The sequence below is a fragment of the Bos mutus genome, chromosome 25 (assembly GCF_027580195.1).
Source record: "Bos mutus isolate GX-2022 chromosome 25, NWIPB_WYAK_1.1, whole genome shotgun sequence".
Taxonomy (NCBI): Eukaryota; Metazoa; Chordata; class Mammalia; order Artiodactyla; family Bovidae; genus Bos; species Bos mutus.
In genome coordinates, this window is record NC_091641.1 from 5,832,670 (window position 1) to 5,849,968 (window position 17,299).

At 61.5% G+C, this 17,299-nt stretch overlaps 2 protein-coding genes across 6 annotated transcripts in view; one reads left to right on the plus strand and one right to left on the minus strand.

Moving 5' to 3' along the window:
• CHLSN (cholesin) overlaps positions 1–17,299 on the plus strand; it is a 67,740-nt gene that overhangs the window by 17,768 nt on the left and 32,673 nt on the right. The gene's annotated exons all lie outside the window — the stretch shown is intronic.
• Positions 7,132–12,340, minus strand: GPER1 (G protein-coupled estrogen receptor 1). 3 transcript variants are annotated; one of them, XM_070363115.1, is made up of 4 exons: positions 10,732–12,340; positions 9,667–9,731; positions 9,246–9,298; positions 7,132–8,923 (listed from the first exon to the last, which is right to left on the minus strand). In XM_070363115.1, exon 4 carries the CDS (start codon positions 8,707–8,709, stop codon positions 7,645–7,647), a length of 1,065 nt encoding a protein of 354 aa, XP_070219216.1. In that variant the 5' UTR covers positions 8,710–8,923; positions 9,246–9,298; positions 9,667–9,731; positions 10,732–12,340; the 3' UTR covers positions 7,132–7,644. The 3 variants fall into 3 exon arrangements, with proteins under 3 accessions (XP_070219216.1, XP_070219218.1, XP_070219217.1); XM_070363117.1 differs by lacking the exon at positions 9,667–9,731; XM_070363116.1 differs by lacking the exon at positions 10,732–12,340 and having other exon boundaries at positions 9,667–10,714.

Consider the following 17,299-nt stretch of genomic DNA (forward strand, 5'->3'; position numbering starts at 1 on the left):
TCTGTTGTTGCCTCTGGGCCTTGGGGTGGAGCTGGAAGCCGCCCAGTGCCCCCAGCCCCGGGCCCTCTGCCCTTCTTCCCAGCCCCACGCCCGCCATCCCCACGTGGTGTCTAAAGCTCGAATTGCCGCCCCGTCAGCAGAGCTGTGTGTGTGAGCTCTGCTTCCTCGTGGTCAACAGAAAATAACTCAGCAAAATGTAATTTAAAAAAGCAGTGTTTATTATTTTTCCTGAGTTATACATGGACAAATGGATAAAACAGAAAAAGGAAATAGGACCATGCAGAAGCAGCCAGGCAGGAGCCGTGCCAGCCCAGGGGGACTGCGGCTGGCACCGGGGTGGGCACGACGCCCTGCGTGGATGCTCTATCTTTTCCGTGTGTGAGGCGCCACGCCAGCCCTGGGCGGTACCACACCTTCCAGGTTTCCTAGTGCGATTAGGTGAGAAGGTCACGCGTGGTTGTTGCAATTTCACTTCCTCTGCTTCCTGCCTTGAGCGGCTCCTGGCTTCTTTCTTGCGAGCTGCCTGGGTGTTTTTACCGGCTCTGTTGCACAGCTCACCGTCTCCGTATAGATTTGAGAAAACATCTCTGCTGAGAGTGCTTTGTCCTAACAGTTCAGATATTTTTCCAGCTAAGTTATTTGTATGGCTTTGAGCCTTAGACAGCTCTGCGGCCAGCTGCCCAGCCTCCCCGACGTGTGCTGGCCCTCTGGTGCCCGGGTCAGTATGGGAAGGGGGTTCTCCCGTGAGCACTGGCTGTCGCTTGCTGTAAGACCTGGAGGACCCCGATCCCCAGCCCCAGCACCGGACCATGGCCTGTTCTGTCCCCTCCAGCAGCCTGTGTCCGGGACCAGTGTACCTGAGACCCGGCTCCTCACCACTGCTGTTCACTGGGTTCAGCTTCCCGCAGACCAGGCTGGGGGCTGCCTGGAGAGGCTTCGCGGGGGCGCCTGAGTGAGCAGCTTGGCCTCCGGGCCTGTTCCCTTCTCCCCAGAGCAGCCTCTCTGCCGCCGCCACACCATCTTCCCTGCGGTGGAGGGCGTCCTGGGTCTGGCCACTCCCACCCAGCCTGTGCATCCGCCGCCTTTCCCACTGACCACACGGCTCCCGACTTTGGTCCGTCCGCGGTCCCAGCCCTGCTCCCTGCAGTGTGAGCAGAACCCAGCCTGAGCCTAAAAGGTTCCAGCCTCCGTCTGCCTGCCCCTCCAGCCGCGGGTGGCCAAGACTGGGCCCAGAGCTGTCCCCTCCCCCAGCTCAGACCTGGGACACAGAGGGGCTCGAGGGACCTGGGGGCTTCTCCTGGGGGGTCCAGATCACCCGCTGGTGCCCAGAGGCGCCTCAGGGCCTGGCCCCATCCGTCCCTGCAGGCCCACTTCCCCCTCATCACCCCTGCGTCTCAGGACGTGGGGAGCAGAGCCCCTCGTCCCAGGAGGGGCTGCTGTGTCTGCCTTCTGAATAAACAACATCAGAATCATCAAGGGAAGTTTCAAAGGGCCCAGTTCTGCCCTTCTGCCCCTACGCGTCCCCTCTCGGTCCCTCCGAGGTGTATCTGACAGGCTGTGTATCCTGTCCTTTCTGACATCGCCCTTGATGTAACCTTTAAAGGCAAAGCCCCCCCCGCTTTATCGGCCCACTGGGCCTGGCCCGCTCCCATCCCCGTGCGGACGCTGTGGCCGTGAGGCGTGCAGAACGCACACCGGCTACCTTGCCTCAGGAGGGCCCCTCCCTGTGCCACGCTCCTGGAGGCCCCGGCCTGTCCCCCACCCTCAGCCCGGGGCCCACTTTCCTGGGGTCTGCCGTGCCCGGGCTTTGGGAGGGGGCCGCAGTCCCTTCCTGAACTTGGACGTCACCATGACCCCCGGCCATCTGTGAACTGGGGTTTTTAAAGCTTCAGGGGAGCTGTGCTCAAGGGTGCTTGTTTGGGACGTGGTGTGTCACCACACCTGCCCCCGGTGTGTGCAGAGCAGAACGTGGGGGCAGGGGAACACCCCATCCTGTTGTCTCTGCCAAGACCACCTCCACGTCCCCGCTCGTGGGAGCCCCTTGGCTTATTGTTCTCGAGAGTTGACGCCACGTTTGTTTCAGGAAGCTAGCTCCATCAGAAGGGTCACTCCTAACTGTAGAATGTTACTCAGTGGCCCATCAGATAATGCACTCGAGAAAGTTCTCTAATTTTGGGTCTGAAATGCCAGAATGGACAGATGAGGCCCAATATTTGTTCAGTCTTTCAAAAGTATTTTTGCAGTGGAATGAAAAGAGCTCCCAGGACGGAGTGCTCACAGCTGGGAAAACAGTTGCTGCTTTGAAGACGGTTTTCCCAGGCACAGGGCTCACGTCTCCTGCTGCGAGGGGCAGAGATGGCGTCTGGTGTCAGCGGAGGGCTCCTGGCCAGGGCCAGACCGTCTGAGCTGGGCCGCCCCGGGGAGCACGCCTTGAGGAACTTGGAGGAGCTCATCCCACAGATGCACACCTGAGGCAGCAGGACGCACCTGCACGTCCCCGAGGCCCCAGCCTCCAGGTGTCAGCCCACTGAGCTTTTGCTCAGAAGCCACATGTTAGAAGGCAAGTGGGGTTGAGGTCTTGGCTCCCAGTGACCTCTGCCTCTGCCTTTGAGTCCCAAGCCTTTCCTGGCCCGGCCTGTTCTTCAGGGCTGAGCACGGTGGCCACCAAAGTCGGACACCTCCACCCAGCAGCCCTCCTGGCCTGGAGGCGCAGGGCAGCCGGAGCCAGGCTCCACCTGCTGCAGGGCAGGGGCAGAAGTGCGTGATGGGCGTTCCTGGGCCTGGGGTGTGTGTCTCAGTGCCAGGACCTGGGGCTCAGCACGCAGGACACAGACTAAGGCTAAGGACAGACGTGTGTCAGGGTACAGGCCGACTGCTGTGACCCAGAGCCCCCACAACACAGAGCCTGAACTAGAAGCGGGCTCTCATAGCAGAGGGGACGGCTCCGGGACGCCTGCAGTGGCTCCCCCGGCTGCTCAGGCCGGAAGGCTGTCCCTTTTGGCATCTTGACCTGGTTCTCCCTCCCCAACCCCGGCCCCTGGCTGCTGCTTTTTTTTTTTTAAGATTTTTTTGGATGGGGACCACTTTATTTTTCGGAGAAGGCAATGGCACCCCACTCCAGCACTCTTGCCTGGAAAATCCCATGGACGGAGGAGCCTGGTAGGCTGCAGTCCATGGGGTCGCTAAGAGTCGGGCACGACTGAGCGACTTTACTTTCACTTTTCACTTTCATGCATTGGAGAAGGAAATGGCAACCCACTCCAGTGTTCTTGCCTGGAGAATCCCAGGGACGGGAGAGCCTGGTGGGCTGCTGTCTATGGGGTCGCACAGAGTCAGACACGACTGAAGCGACTTAGCAGCACTTTATTTTTAAGTCTTTATTGAATTTGTTATGATGGTGCTTCTGCTTCTGTTTTTTTGGCCACGAGGCATGCAGGGTGATAGTTCCCCAACCAGGGATCGAACCTGACCCTCCAGCCCCCATCAGGAGCACAGAGTCTTAACCACTGGGCGGCCAGGGAAGTCTCCTCCCGCTTCCCACCACTGCTTTTGGAAAACTATTCATGGGCGTTTCCCAGCCAGACCCTGGGTTGGCGAGGACCCTGGCGGATCCCGCTCTGTCACTCTCCTCCGCTCCCTCAGGCTTCTGGGGACATTGGTCTGGAAGGCCTGTTCTTCCCGATGTTCCCCGTTTTTGAGGGGCCGATTTTTGCAGGTATTGCTCCAGGCAGAGGTTGTCAGGCTGTCCGGCAGGGTGGCGGCCTCCTGGGCAACCTCACTGACTTCCTCAGCTGTGTGTGTGGGCGCTCGACCCTCCTGCTGACTCCGCGGATAAGTGGGTTCAGCGGGTGGCGGGGCGGGGGTGAAACCTGTGAGTGGAGACAGTGGCCGCCATGGTCTTCCTCTTCTCTGGGTGGTTTGCACTGTGGAGTCAGCAGAGAAAACTGTCCCGTCAGCTGCAGAGGGAGTGTTCTGAGCAGGGCTGAACCTCCTGTCTGGTTGGCTGTGGGAGCTGATCGTGCCCTCCATGAGAGAGCCCGAGGCTCCTGGGGCGGGGGGCCTGTGGGGGCCCACATGCCTCCCGGGTGGCAGCGCGACCAGTCCCTGGGCTGACGGGGACGGCGCCCTTGTGGTGACTGGACTCTCCAGGACTCCCTTGCAGCTGATCTCGTGATAAGTTTTAGAGTGACTTCACCCACTGACGAGGCTTGGAGTCGCAGTCAGGGTTCCCTCCTCTTTTGTTCTGTGTTTCTTTAGCCTGTAAAACCCTTGCTCCTGGATGAGATCCCCGCCCTCTGGACAATGGCAAAATCCAGACCCACTCAGAGCCGCTGGCTCTCTGACGGCACCGAATTGGGTGTTTCAGGTGAGGCTGCAGTGGGGCCCATAGGCGCGGGGACCGCCCAGGACGGAAGGGCCTTTCCTGGGCTCTCCAGCCGCGTGGAGCCGTGTCGGCCTCGGCGCTGGTGTTGAGGTGCTGGGGCGGGTCCTGCTCTGATGGCTGGTGCCCCCGCTTCCTTGAGACACCCCCCTCCCCCGTCTTCTGGCCCCACAGCCCTTCCCTGCGGGCTTGCTGGTGGGTGCAGGCCTTAGAACGTGCCACAGGGCACGGTGGGCTCAGGGACTCACATGCCCTTGACCCGGAGGCTGGTGGGCACTCAGTGGGGAGCAGGGCTGGGCCAGCGACTCTGCCTTCCTCCTGCCCTCCACTGTCCTTGATGTGGTGTTCAGAGGCCTTAGAGACCTGAGCGGAGGCGCTTCTGTGCAGCTGCCCTGCTGTCTCAGGTGCCCACACTGCGCACACACATGCACTCCACACCCATCAGGTGCCCACACCCAGCACATACACTCCACACCACACGCCCCGTGCTCAGCCCCAGTGTGCACAGCACAGCACACACCCCGTGCTCACCCCCAGCACGCACAGCACACGCCCCGTGCTCACCCCCAGTATGCACACCACACCACACACCCTGTGCTCACACCCCGTGTGCACATACCACACGCCCTGTGTTCACACCAAGCGCGCACACACCACACGCCCTGTGCTCATACCAAGCACGCACTCCACACCACACGCCCCGTGCTTACCCCCAGCATGCACACCACACCACATGCCCTGTGCTCACCCCCAGTACGCATACCACACACCCTGTGCTCACACCCAGCGTGCATACCACAGCACACGCCCCGTGCTCACCCCCAGCATGCACACCACACCACATGCCCCATGCTCACCCCCAACACGCACACACCACACACCCCGTGTTCACACCCAGTGTGCATACCACAGCACACACCCCATGCTCACACCCAGCACGCACACACCATATGCCCCGTGCTCACCCCCAGCACGCACACCACACCACACACCCCGTGCTCACACCCAGCATGACATCACACCACACCCTCTCTGCTCACCCCCAGTAGGCACAGCACACCACACGCCCCATGCTCACACCCAGCATGACATCACACTACATGCCCTATCCTCACCCCCAGTATGCATACCACACACCCCGTGCTCACACCCAGCGTGTACACCACAGCACACACCCTGTGCTCACCCCCAGAATGCACATCACACCACACCCCCTGTGCTCACCCCCAGTGTGCATAGCACACCACACGCCCCGTGCTCACCCCCAGCATGCACACACCACACACCCCGTGCTCATACCAAGCATGCACTCTACACCACACGCCCCGTGCTCACCCCCAGCATGCACATCACACCACACATCCCGTGCTCACCCCCAGCATGCACACCACACCACATGCCCTGTGCTCACCCCCAGTACGCATACCACACACCCTGTGCTCACACCCAGCGTGCATACTACAGCACACGCCCCGTGCTCACCCCCAGCATGCACACCACACCACACACCCGTGCTCACACCCAGCACGCACATCACACCACACCCCGTGCTCACACCCAGTATGCACAGCACACCACACGCCCCAAGCTCATTGCCACCACAGATGCTGGGCCAAAGTCCAGCCCCAGTTCCCACCCCCGTGGCTGCTCCGCGCCCGCCCTTCCTTCCCCGCCATGTCTGCTTCTGCCGCAGCAGCTCTGCCTTGGGAATCAGCGCTTCATTAATGTGCTCGATTCCTAATGGTTGAGGATCATCTCAGGGTTTCTCCCCCACACCCATGGGGTAAAGGGCCAGCCAGGGGGTGCTTTAGGTCCCCCGCTTTCCCTCCGATGGGGTGGGTGCACAGCCCAGCTTCTGCTGACATGAGTGCTACCCTCCTGCCACAGGGGCGCGGGCCTGGGTTGGGGGTAGGTTAGGGAGCCCCAGGCCTCTGGGAGGTCACACTGGGTGCTGAACCGGCCTTTGTGCCAGCTGCTCCCCGCTGCTGGGCTCCTTTCCGCCTGGGAGAGCAGTGGTGCCAGGAAACAGCAAAGCCATCGAACGCCTTGATTTTATCTTGTGCCTCTCCTGCCAGAATGCTTAGATCAGCCTCCGCTGTCAGACAAACGCTCTGAGAGGGCGGGTATGAGCACCAGGCTCTTGGGTGAAAAGGGGCTCGAGAGCACCAGTCCGGGAAGAGCCCTTTGGCTAAGTCGGAGTCTCTGCCTGTACCTGCCCGTCAGACTGTCCAGGCTGCCTGTGCACCTCCTGGGTTTGCTGGAGGGGCCGGGACAGGCCTGGTTCTCTAACACACTGTCTCCCCGCCCCCGCCCACCCCCCCAGCTGGGACCAGAGCAGGTAAGCACGCCACGCCGGGGCTCCTCCTGCACCGGGGACTCGCCAGGGTTGGGGGCTCGATACGAGCGCTCAGCTCCTCAGATGGGCGTTCACAGGGGAAGCGAGCCTCAGTGAGGCGCCTGGTGAATGCAGGTACTTGCTTGGAACAAAGACACTTTTTGGAGGTTTGCACCCGTGAAGAACTGTTAGAATTAAAACGGGCTCATCTCCTGTCACCTCAACGTTGTCCAGCATTCCCGTGAAGGCCCCTCCGAGAAGCTTATCCTGGTGCCCGGAGTGTGCAGCGTACGAGGGGTGCCCTCCACATGCTGGGGGCATCCAGGGCTCAGACAGCGTCGTCTGGCAGGGGGCTGGCCCCCTGACACAGGGTGTTTCTCTTGTGAGGAAGGGGTGGCTCTGCGGCTGAGTCTGAGTGCCCCCTCCCCCGCAGGGAACCCGTTAGATGGAGAATTCAGAGGCGTTGGCGACAGTTTTATTGACAAAAGGCTGAGCTTTCAGGTTTTCTTTCTTGTACTTTAGCAAACAGGGTCTGTCTCCGTCACCACTGTCACCTCCGTGTCTCAGAGGCAGGCTCTTCACATGCCTGCCGCGCCCCACCCTTCAGGAGGTGCGGAGATGCTGTGCACAGAGTGCCCCCAGGTGTGGAGGGAGGCGCAGGGCCGTGGTGCACACCCGCGGTGGAGCGCGCCCCACGCCTCCAGCTCACCTCAGCCCTGAGTTCCGTCCCGAGATGGCGGGTTTACGGCACGTCCGCCTGGAAACAGGGCTGCCTCATCCCAGCGCCCTTCTTTCTGCTCTCCTTAGGGGCTTCAGAACCGTCTGCCCTGGGCCCAGCGTGTGCCAGAGGCAGGGGGCGGCTCTGTGGGAGCGGCCGGCGGACAATGCCCCAGGGCCGCGTGGGGCACGCCGTCCACCCCTGCGGCCCCTACACGGTGCTGCTGAGCTTCACCTCGGCCTGCTCCGTGCTGTCCGGGACCACGGCCTTCAGGGCCGCGTGGCAGAGGCGGTTCAAGGCCGACAGGCCGGTTTGCTGCTCTAGGTAGAGCCGCAGCTTGTCGCGGAAGGTCTCCCCGAGGAAGCTGTAGATGAGCGGGTTGAGGCAGCTGTTGGAGAAGGCGGCCAGGTTGACCACGTGGCCGGCCAGCGGGTGGGCGTGGCGGGGGGAGCGCTGGCAGGGCGCGGCCCCTGGCGGCACGCGCCGGAGCAGGTGCACGCTGATGAAGACGTTCTCGGGCAGCCAGCACACGAAGAAGACCAGCACCACGGCCAGGATCATGCGCAGTGCCTTCTGCCTCCGCGGGCGCAGGCCGCGGTGCCGCTGCGCGCTCACCAGCACGCGCACGATGAGCGAGTAGCAGAGGCCGATGACAGCGAAGGGCAGCAGGAAGCCCAGCGTGACCTCCAGCCACTGCACCTCCCGCACGTCCGCGAAGCAGAAGCACGCGTCCTCGCTGTGCTGCAGGTGGACGGCCGTGAAGGGCACCAGCGTGGCGGACACGGAGGCCATCCAGATGAGGCCGCAGCTTAGCCGCGCGCGCGGCTTGGTGCGGAACGGGCCGCAGCGCACGGCCTTGGCCAGGGCCAGGTAGCGGTCGAAGCTCATCCAGGTGAGGAAGAAGACGCTGCTGTACATGTTGACCTGCAGGAAGAGAGACATGAATGTGCAGAGCGCGGCGATGTCATAGTACTGCTCGTCCAGGTTGAACACCTCGATGAGTGAGTCCGCCACCAGGATGAGGTCTGCGGCCGCCAGGTTGATGAAGTACAGGTCAGGGATGGTCATCTTCTCCCGGAAGCGGATGTTCACCACCAGGATGAGCAGGTTGCCCACGAAGCCGATGGGGAAGAGGAAGATGGTGTACAGGCAGGAGAGGAAGAGCCCGATGGCGTACTGCTGCCGCTCCGAGAGCGCCGCCGAGCCGTTGGCCAGCGCTCCCGGCAGCTCCAGCCCCGCGGCCGTGCTGTTGTAGGCGCCCGGCAGCAGCTCCATGTCCAGCCGGGGCCCCCAGAGGTGGCTGGCCTCTCAGGATGAGCTATGCGTCTCCCAGAAGCCCGTGCTGAGCAGGAAATGCATCTTGAGAAAGAGGTGGCGCTCCTGGAAGTGAGCCAGGCAACCGTGAGGCCAGAGTGGGTCCCCGGGCACCTGTGCAGCCAGAGGCTGTGGTCCGTGTCCGCGCCAAGCCCACGCCCTCACTCTGGGGCACCTGGGAAGCGAGAGCAGAGGGTCAGCGGGCACCAGGGCGCGCCGGCACAGGAGAGCACACGCGCTTGCGGGCTGGATGTGTCCCCTTGGCCTGGAAGGTGGCTGGCCCTGAGCTGGAGCAGGGGAGTCACACGCAGAAAACACTCGGGTTCTCCCGAGGCTCCAGGGCCCTGGGCCTGAGGCCCGCCAGAGACGGCTCGGGAGGGAGCGGGGCGGGGTGTCGGGGTTGGTGGGGAGCCTTAGGAGGATGAGAGGGGAAAGGTGACTCTCTGGAAGAGAGTGGACCCAGCACACGCCAAAGGTGCAGCCGGGTTTGCTCTTACAGTTGCACAGGTGGAAGGAATCCAGTGGTTCTGGCCAATCCTGAGTTCGGGTGCTGAACACGAAGTTGTTTTCATAACATGAAATGAAAAAAAAAGGTCATTGTTTCAGGACCTAAAATTTAAAATTTGTCTTACTGTTTTGTCAGTTATTGTAAAACCAAAGGTATCTCCTTACTGCTCCTTGCAGCCTAGAAGCACTGAGACCTGGAGGCTGGGAGAGAAACCCTCCCGGACCTCTGCTTCTGCCAGTCCTGCCCTGGTGGCCGCCAGCGCCCAGCTGGACACGGGCTCTGCTCATGTACTCCCTGAGCCTCTGGGCAGGGCCTGGGGTACCGGGGCATCCCGGGCTGGGGGGGGCGGCCAGGCAGCAGGGTGGGAGGGAGGAGCCCTAGCAACCCGGCCTGGAGAGTTTCCGCCTCACCTGCGAGATGGTTGGGAATCGTTTCCAAAGTGTTGCCAAAGCAACAGACACTTCCTGAGCGAGCGCTTGAAAACACCATTAAAAACAAGGAAAGGAAAGAGAAATCAGGACCCCGGAGTCAGTTATTTTAAAGAGACTCAGTAACCTCTGCTTCTGGGGTTGATAAACTGGATCTTACTGGTGGTTCTGTGTTCTCTATTCCTCTTTGGTCGGTAATCCCAATTTGAACCAGATAAACGCCATTGTTCTCGGATCCCATCTGTAGTGTTTAAAGCCCTTGTTTTTAAATTTCTTTGTCCAAGCTGCTTAGACTATTTGCTTTGTTCTTTTAATGTGGGAATTTGGGAAGCTTGGGGCTGATCTCCAGAAGTTGAAGGCGAGCAGAGCCCGTGGGGCACGCCCGGCCTCTCCCCGGTGCTCCCTGCTCTCCTCTTTCCCGAGTGAGTGCTCGTCCACCCTTGACTGTTGCTCCTGTTTCTGTGCTAGTCTTGAGAAAAGACCGGCGTGAGTCTTAACTGCTGACACACTTTCCTCATGAAAGCTGGCCATGAATTTACAGACAGAAAGGTGAGTGTTAAACAATGGGGCCTTGTCTTGTTTCAGATTGCCACCGCTTGTCCAGATCTAGAAAAATTAGCCATGTTCTTGTGAGATCTGTTGTGCTAAGTGGCTCAGTCATGTCTGACTCTTTGCGACCCCGTGGACTGTAGCCCGCCAGACTCCTCTGTTCATGGGATTTTCCAGGCAAGAACGATGGAGTGGGTTGCCATTTCCTTTTCCAGGGAGATCTATTAGCTATGTGTCTACATATTAAATTAACCTCAGGCTGGTGGGCAACCTCACTGAAGGAGAAAGGAAAGTGCCAGCCGTCAGAGGACAAAAACCGTTCACCATCCCCGCTGTCCTGTGATACAAAAGAACCTTCCCGCTGAACCTCCGTATTGAAGTCCCAGGGTGGGTGCCCGGATTGTCCACATCGGCCCGGCCGCTGTTCACCACCCCAGGCGAGCGCGCCCAACCCAGCCGCCTGGCCCCTGTCCACCCCGGCGCCTGGGACCCCCTTACCTGTGCCGCCTCTGGCCACCCGACGTGCGTTGCTCTGAGCAGGCCTGCCCCGTCCCTGGTCCCTGGGAGTGGGGCTCAGCCGGCCTCCCGAGGGCTCCCTGCGGGGGAGCAGCAGTGACTCTGGACTTGGGGTGGGGTCAGGGCCTTGGCGGGGCTCCAGCGGGGGGCGGGGAGGAGCAGGAAGCCGCAGCGCCCGGCCCTCGGCCGCCCGCCGCCTCCGCCGCCTCCGGCCAGGCTTGCCCCTGGCGGCCACAGGCTTTATAGATGGCCGCGGCCTCCCGCAAGTCCGCCTGTAACCCCTTTGGTGCCGGTCTTTTCCTTGCCCTGCGGCACTGAGCTGGGTCCCACCAGCCGTGTGCCTGGAAGTTTGCAGTTGACTGGCTTTTCTTCACCTGCTGATACAAACTTTCTTTTTAACTTTGAAGGGACTGTAAGTGGGTCTTGTTTATCTTTCAGAGAATAACTATTATTCTTTGTCGAAGTTTACATATTGTTGCTTGTTTTAGCAAGAGACTGCCTTTAAGACTAACCACTAAATTTCCTAAGTTTAGAGAATAGTGTGTGAATTATGCATAGAGAATTTAACCTACGAATCTCTCAAGATATTTGTAGACAGAAATGCAAACCCAGCGAGCAGTGAGGAGGCAGGTGAGTTCCAGGCTGGGTAGCATTTCCTACTGGAGAGGAGCCAGCTCAGCTTCCCCGCTACCGCCCACCCCCCCCCCCGGCCCCGCCTCCTCCGAAGCCCCTGGAGGGCTGGTCCTGCAGCTGCTGCGTAAGACCCCTCTTCCTGACCCGTCCCAGTGCCGACCGAGCACGCGCTCCACCTGCTGGCGGCTGGGAGAGGCTGGCAGAGCCGCCCCAGCGTCTGGGTGCGCAGCTCTGGGCCAAGGATCTGCGGGCGGGCGTGAGTTCCGTGGTTTTCATCAACACTGCATTCTAACCCATCTCATGTCTTCCTCTTGGTGTCTTTTTTTTTTTTTTTATCTTTTGGGATTTTTTTTGAAGCTGTATGACTGAAGTCTGAGTGGTCTTTGGATGACGGACAAATGAGGCAGACTGCTGCAGTGTGAGCCTGGGGGCGGCGCGCGTGCCTCCCCCAATCGGAGGGCTGCTGAGGAGCGGGAGTATGGATGCGGGCGGGCTCCCAGCCCCGCGCTGCGCGCTGCATCCTGTGAGTGAGCTCCAAGGCGTTAGAGTGATGCTGACTTGACATCCTTCAGGTGTATGTTTTAGGACAGGTTCCCATTTCAGCAGCTTCCCAGGTGGCGCTAATGTTGAAGAACCCGCCTGCCAATACAGTGGATATGGGTTCGATTCCTGGGTCGGGAAGATCCCCTGGAGGAGGGCATGGTGACCCACTCCAGTGTTCTTGCCTGGAGAATCTCATGGACAGAGGAGCCTGGCGGGCTACAGTCCACGGGGTCACAAAGAATTGGACATGACTGAAGCAACTTAGCAGGCACGCACCTATTTTCAGCAGAATACTGTGTTGAATTTTTTATGGAAAAATCCTGATATTCAGGGTTCTTCCCAGCTGTGCTTCTGATAGGCTCGCCTGTTAAAGGATGGCCCAATAACATAAATGGGGTTGATCTGATCTTAGACCTATTTTTGGCCAGCTGCACACAGGATGGTTTCCACACTAGAAATGCTGGAGACGCCATCTTGAGAGAAATGAGTCATGAGAAAGTACAATTTCCTCTCGAGTTAAATAAATAAAGCACAAATTCAGGCCCTGAAATAGCCGAGCCGCGTCACTACCGCACAGCCGCTCCCTCCTGGCGGGAACACAGCCTTCAGCCCCACCTTTGCGACCTGAGCACGATACCCTGACACCCGGTGTGTCCCGAGCTCACCGGGGCCCCTGGGCCGGGGCTTCGGGCTCACCATCGGGACTGAGCTGGGGCTGCCAGGCCACAGGCCCCGTGTTCCTGTGGCTGCGAATGGGTAGGCGTCTCCCCTCCTGCCGCTGCTGAGTGTGAGGGCCCGGCCCCGCGTGAGAGGCCTCAGGCCGTCGAGCCCCGTCGGTATTCTGCGGGCAGGCCTCCTGTGAGGCGTGGGGAGCGTCTGTAACCGTGAACACCCAGCCTTGAACGGGCGCTTCCTCAGTGCTCGCGGCGCGGCCGACCCGCTGCCGGGGGCAGAGCTGCACAGCTGAGCGCGCACCTGGACGCGATGAGGGCGGTGCGCGCGCGCTGGGCGGGGGAGGGCCGGGCTGCCCTGAGTTAGGCAGGCTTCTGGGCCCTACCCGGTTCTCGAGGTGGCTGGGCGGGCCTGGGAAGTGATGAGTCCCGGGAAGAGTCAAGCCAGGTAGCACTGGAGCGGGGTGGGTACAGGGACCCCCAGGCCTCCACCGCCAGCATCCTCTCCACCTCCTGCCCCGCCCCCCGCGCTGACGTTTGGACAGATGGACAAGTGCCTTTGAGTCCCGCCCTGCCGCGGGTGCGCCGGGGAGGGGTCCGCGGAAGGTTTCCAGGGTGGGGCTCGAGCACGTCGGTTTCCAGCCCGATCGAGCGTCCTGCTGGTCTCACCCGGCCTCTGCCTTTGGGGACCGGCGGCCGGAGCGCGAGTGGCTTGGGGCAGGGCGTCACCGCCTTTGGACCCAGAAATTCTGACCCTGCGGCCTCTCTGCGGGGTGGGGGCTCTGCTCGAGTCCTGGAGGGAGGACTTTAAATAACTGCACAGGCGTAGGCCGTCCCGCCGGAAAATCACCTTATTTCCGTGTAAATGTCCCGGCTTCTCAGGCTTTAAGTGGGGAGAGAACACTGCTGTGTGTTTAGAGGAAACTGAAGGCAATAAAGTTGGAAATTGTTTCCACCGAAGGCCAAAAGGCAGGTGGGGCAGAGGCGCGCGGTGACCACAGGCCGCGCGTCAGGCCGCGTTCTCCTCTGCGCCCGTGGGTTTGCCGTGGCTCTCCTCCTCGCTGTCTGTAGCTCTGGCGTGTGCCTGTCACACGTGCCCGCACACGCGTGGGTGACGCCGACGCCCTGTGTGCACTTTGCGTGGTGTGTGTGTGCGTCGACGTGCTGGCTTTATTCTGGCCCACAGCGAGCCGCGCCCGCGTCCTGACGCCGCTCTGCACCCCGCGCGTGGGAGCCGGTGGTCTGCACCCGTTGGCTCCCTTGGGCCAAGGCCACGAGCGATCGCCCCGGTGCTGAGGAACGCCAGAATTAAGACGGACCACCAGACTGTGAGGAAGCGAGCTGGCCCGTCTCTAAGGCAAATCGGAGAAAAGGCCTCGTGAACGTCAAGGCCAGGTCGTCGCACAGCAGTCGGTGTTTCTGGCCCCGGGGCCTGCCGTGGTCTCTGCTGGTGGTGTGGGCAGGGCCCCGCGACTGCGGCTGTCGGCTGTCACGCGGCCGAACCTGGCCGCACAGCGCCTCCCGGCTCCGGCCTCGGACCTGATGGGACAGCCGAGGCCTGCTGCTTTCCGCGTCCCGGCTTCGAGTTTGGAAGGGTAACAGGAGACGCTAAGATGCTTTCAGGAAACCGCCCACAGTTCCCTGCGCCCCCTCCCACCTGTTCACTCCCCGCCCCCCAACTCCCACCCGCTCACACCCTGGGCTCCACTGCCCCGCCCCGCCCCCCAGGAGAACCCGGGCAGACAGGGGCGTGACTCTCTGGAGTTGGGCGCCCCAGCAGGCAGACGCCTTGGCCACACTTTCTCCATAGATTTACTCAGCTGAGGGGGCTTCCCTGTGGCTCAGCTGGTAAAAGAATCCGCCTGCAATGCAGGAGACCCCGGTTTGATTCCTGGGTTGGGAAGATCCTCTGGAAAAGAGATAAGCAACCCACTCCAGTATTGGGTTTCCATTATGGCTTGACTACTAAAGAATCCACCTGCAATGCGGGAGACCTGGGTTCCATCCCTGGGTTGGGAAAATCCCTGGAGAAGAGAAAAGCTACCCACTCCAGTATCCTGGCCTGGAGAATCCAATGGACTGTATAGTCCCTGGGGTCACAAAGAGTCAGGCACGACGCAGTGACTTTCACTGAGTTGGCTGCACGCTGGTGCAGGCCTGACCCCCCCCATGCTGAGCTATGAGTCCCCGACGGCGCCGGGTCACTGGTGTTTCAATGTGAAACACACCTCACCGGTGTGCCCACGGTGAGGTCTGTGGTCGGAGGGCATCCACCCTGTAAGTGCGACCCTCCTGGGATGCGCGGCATCCTGGCTGCTGGGGGACGTGCCCCGCAGGACTCCCAGTGTGGACGCTCGGCTGGCTGGGTGCTGTTGGGTCCTCTCTGGGTTTGTTTTCTAGAGGCAGAGCTGCTATCAGAACCTGCAGGTGGGTTTTTCACTTGAACATGAGTTTCCTCTTCTTGGCTGAGTTTTTAAGGGCGGGCTGGCCGGTTCTCAGGGAAGCGTTGTCAGTGTGTGAAGCCTCCAGTGCCCTCCCACGTGCTGTCCACCGGTCCACCTGCCCGAACCCTCGCTCGGAGGCTCTCACGTGAGGCTCAGAATTTCCTGAGGAGACGGCCCGCCTGGCTTATTCTGGTGCCAGTTTCAGGCCAAGGACTGGGCCTTCTGGGGCCCCTCCCTCAGCCTTGCAAAAGGGCTGCCAAGGTCCAGCCTCAGGGTCCCCTGAGGGCTTCGGCAGCCCGGGCCCTGCGTGGCTCTCCACTGCGGCTCCTGAAATAGCCCTGAGAGGGTCTAGGAAGCCGGCCCTGCTCACCAGGACTGCTTCCTGGGGCTAGAAGGCTGGTGGTCTGTGTGGGGCGTGGGTGGGCTGCGTCCCGGCTTGCTGAGTCTTCTCCAGCTTCTTGGGGCCTGCCCTGCTTCCTTCCAGACCCGCGTCTGCGCGGGGGAGGCTCGTGTCCGGCCGGGGGCGCCCCCGAGTGCTGCGGACATTTTCGTGGGCGCTAGCTACCCACCACCCCTCCCGTGGGCTCTTGTCTCTGGGTTTTGTCTGACAGTCCTGAGCACGAACCTTTGCTGTCCGCTTGTCCCGGTGGTTCTGCGTCCCCTCTGCTTGCCTATAGGGGGCGCCCCCTCTCCTGCGAGTGCTTTTTCACCGCGCTGCCCTTTGGCCTCCGCCAGCTCAGATTCTACTGCCGTCGCCGGCTGTGTGTTCTGACGGGCCTCAGCAATCGGGGGTGTAACCTTGAGCCCAGCGCTTGTCCCACCAGCCTGCTGGCGTGGGGGAGCACCCGGCGGCCTAGCCCTTTGCTCTTGGCTGGCCCCTTGCCCCTTTTGTGCCCGCCGGCAGAACTGGCTTTTTAGGGCCTTGCTGCCTGCAGGTGTGTCCATTGCGGGCCCCTGTGGGGGCTGAGGGCCCGGGTGAGGCACGTGTCCCCGTCCAACTGCACGGCGGCGGCAGAGCGGAGGGCGGCGGTCGGAGGGTCGGGACGCGGCCCTGCACCCCCCGGGCGGGCCGGGCCCTGGGGCTGCGGAGGCGGCAGGGCGGGCCGTGCGGTGCACACGGCGCGGCCCTTGCAGGCCCCTCCTGGGTGGGATAACGCCCGCGGTTGCCTTCCTGGCCTTCCTGACGGGCTCTGCTCCTCTGCCCAGCGAGCGGTGCGCTGCGTTACTGAGGCGACTGGGGGTCAGAGACCGCGCGGAGCCGGCTGCCTCCTGAGAGCCGCACCGTCTGTGGGTTCAGTGCCCCTGGGCTGTGCATGTGCATGCCGGGCGCGCCTCCACGGCCCGCCCTGGGGGCCTGTCTTATAAAGGCAGGATTTGCTGTGGTCTCCGAGGCCCTGAGGATCCTGGGCCAGGGCGTCCGCGCAACTCGGCTTCTGAAGGAAACCCCTGGACGGGACGTGTGAGCGGCGAGGCCTCCTCGGGAGTCGGCGCCGCGCGCTGGCAGCCGCCGCCTTGCGCGCAGGTGGAGGGCCGCGGCGGCCACCGGAGGGCGCCGCGCGAACACGCCCGCTCCGCGCCCGCGGTCACTGAGCCGCCCGTTAGCCCGCTTGGAATCGGAATCCCATCGGCTTCCTGCCTCGTGGCTCTCGGGGCGGCGGGTGCCGGCGGTTTGGCAGTGCCCCCCCCCCTCCCCCATGGAACAGCTGGGAAACCTACACGTGGAAAGGAAGTGCCCAGTTTTGTGTCCCGCACGAGCAGTGTTGACGGAAGGCACGGCTGTGTGAGCAGACACCCGCCTCCCGGAGCCCTGGCCCCCGCGGGTGTGTGGGACCCACCCACCACCAGCCCCGTGGACACACCATGGGCCCTCGGACAGCTCGGGGTTTATCTGCGTCGGACTTAAGACCTGCGTGGTGCAGGGTCAGCCCTGACCAGTACAGAGGAGCCACGGTGTAACCAAGAAGGCTGGAGTTTGTTTAACTCATGAGGGGAAAGACTTGTTTTGTTATACCTCTATGTGCTGTTTAGCTGACATGTGACACACCCCAAGAAACACACATTAGAATCCAGAAATTGGCTAATAAGTATCAAGTAATTTAATCTTCAAACGTGTGGGTTTTCTTCCCCAGTTTCTAAGACACACCTGCAGTAAATTCAAGCCATCTGGGCAGATGTAACGGGTTAGAAATGAGAAGGCCCCCACATTTCCCAACTGATTTTAATTTCAAGAACTTGTAATTTAGCACCTTAATGACTTAT

Bases quoted from the DNA above. Each gene is read 5' to 3' on its own strand.
- GPER1 (XM_070363117.1), bottom strand. From the start codon at position 8,709: ATGGAGCTGCTGCCGGGCGCCTACAACAGCACGGCCGCGGGGCTGGAG.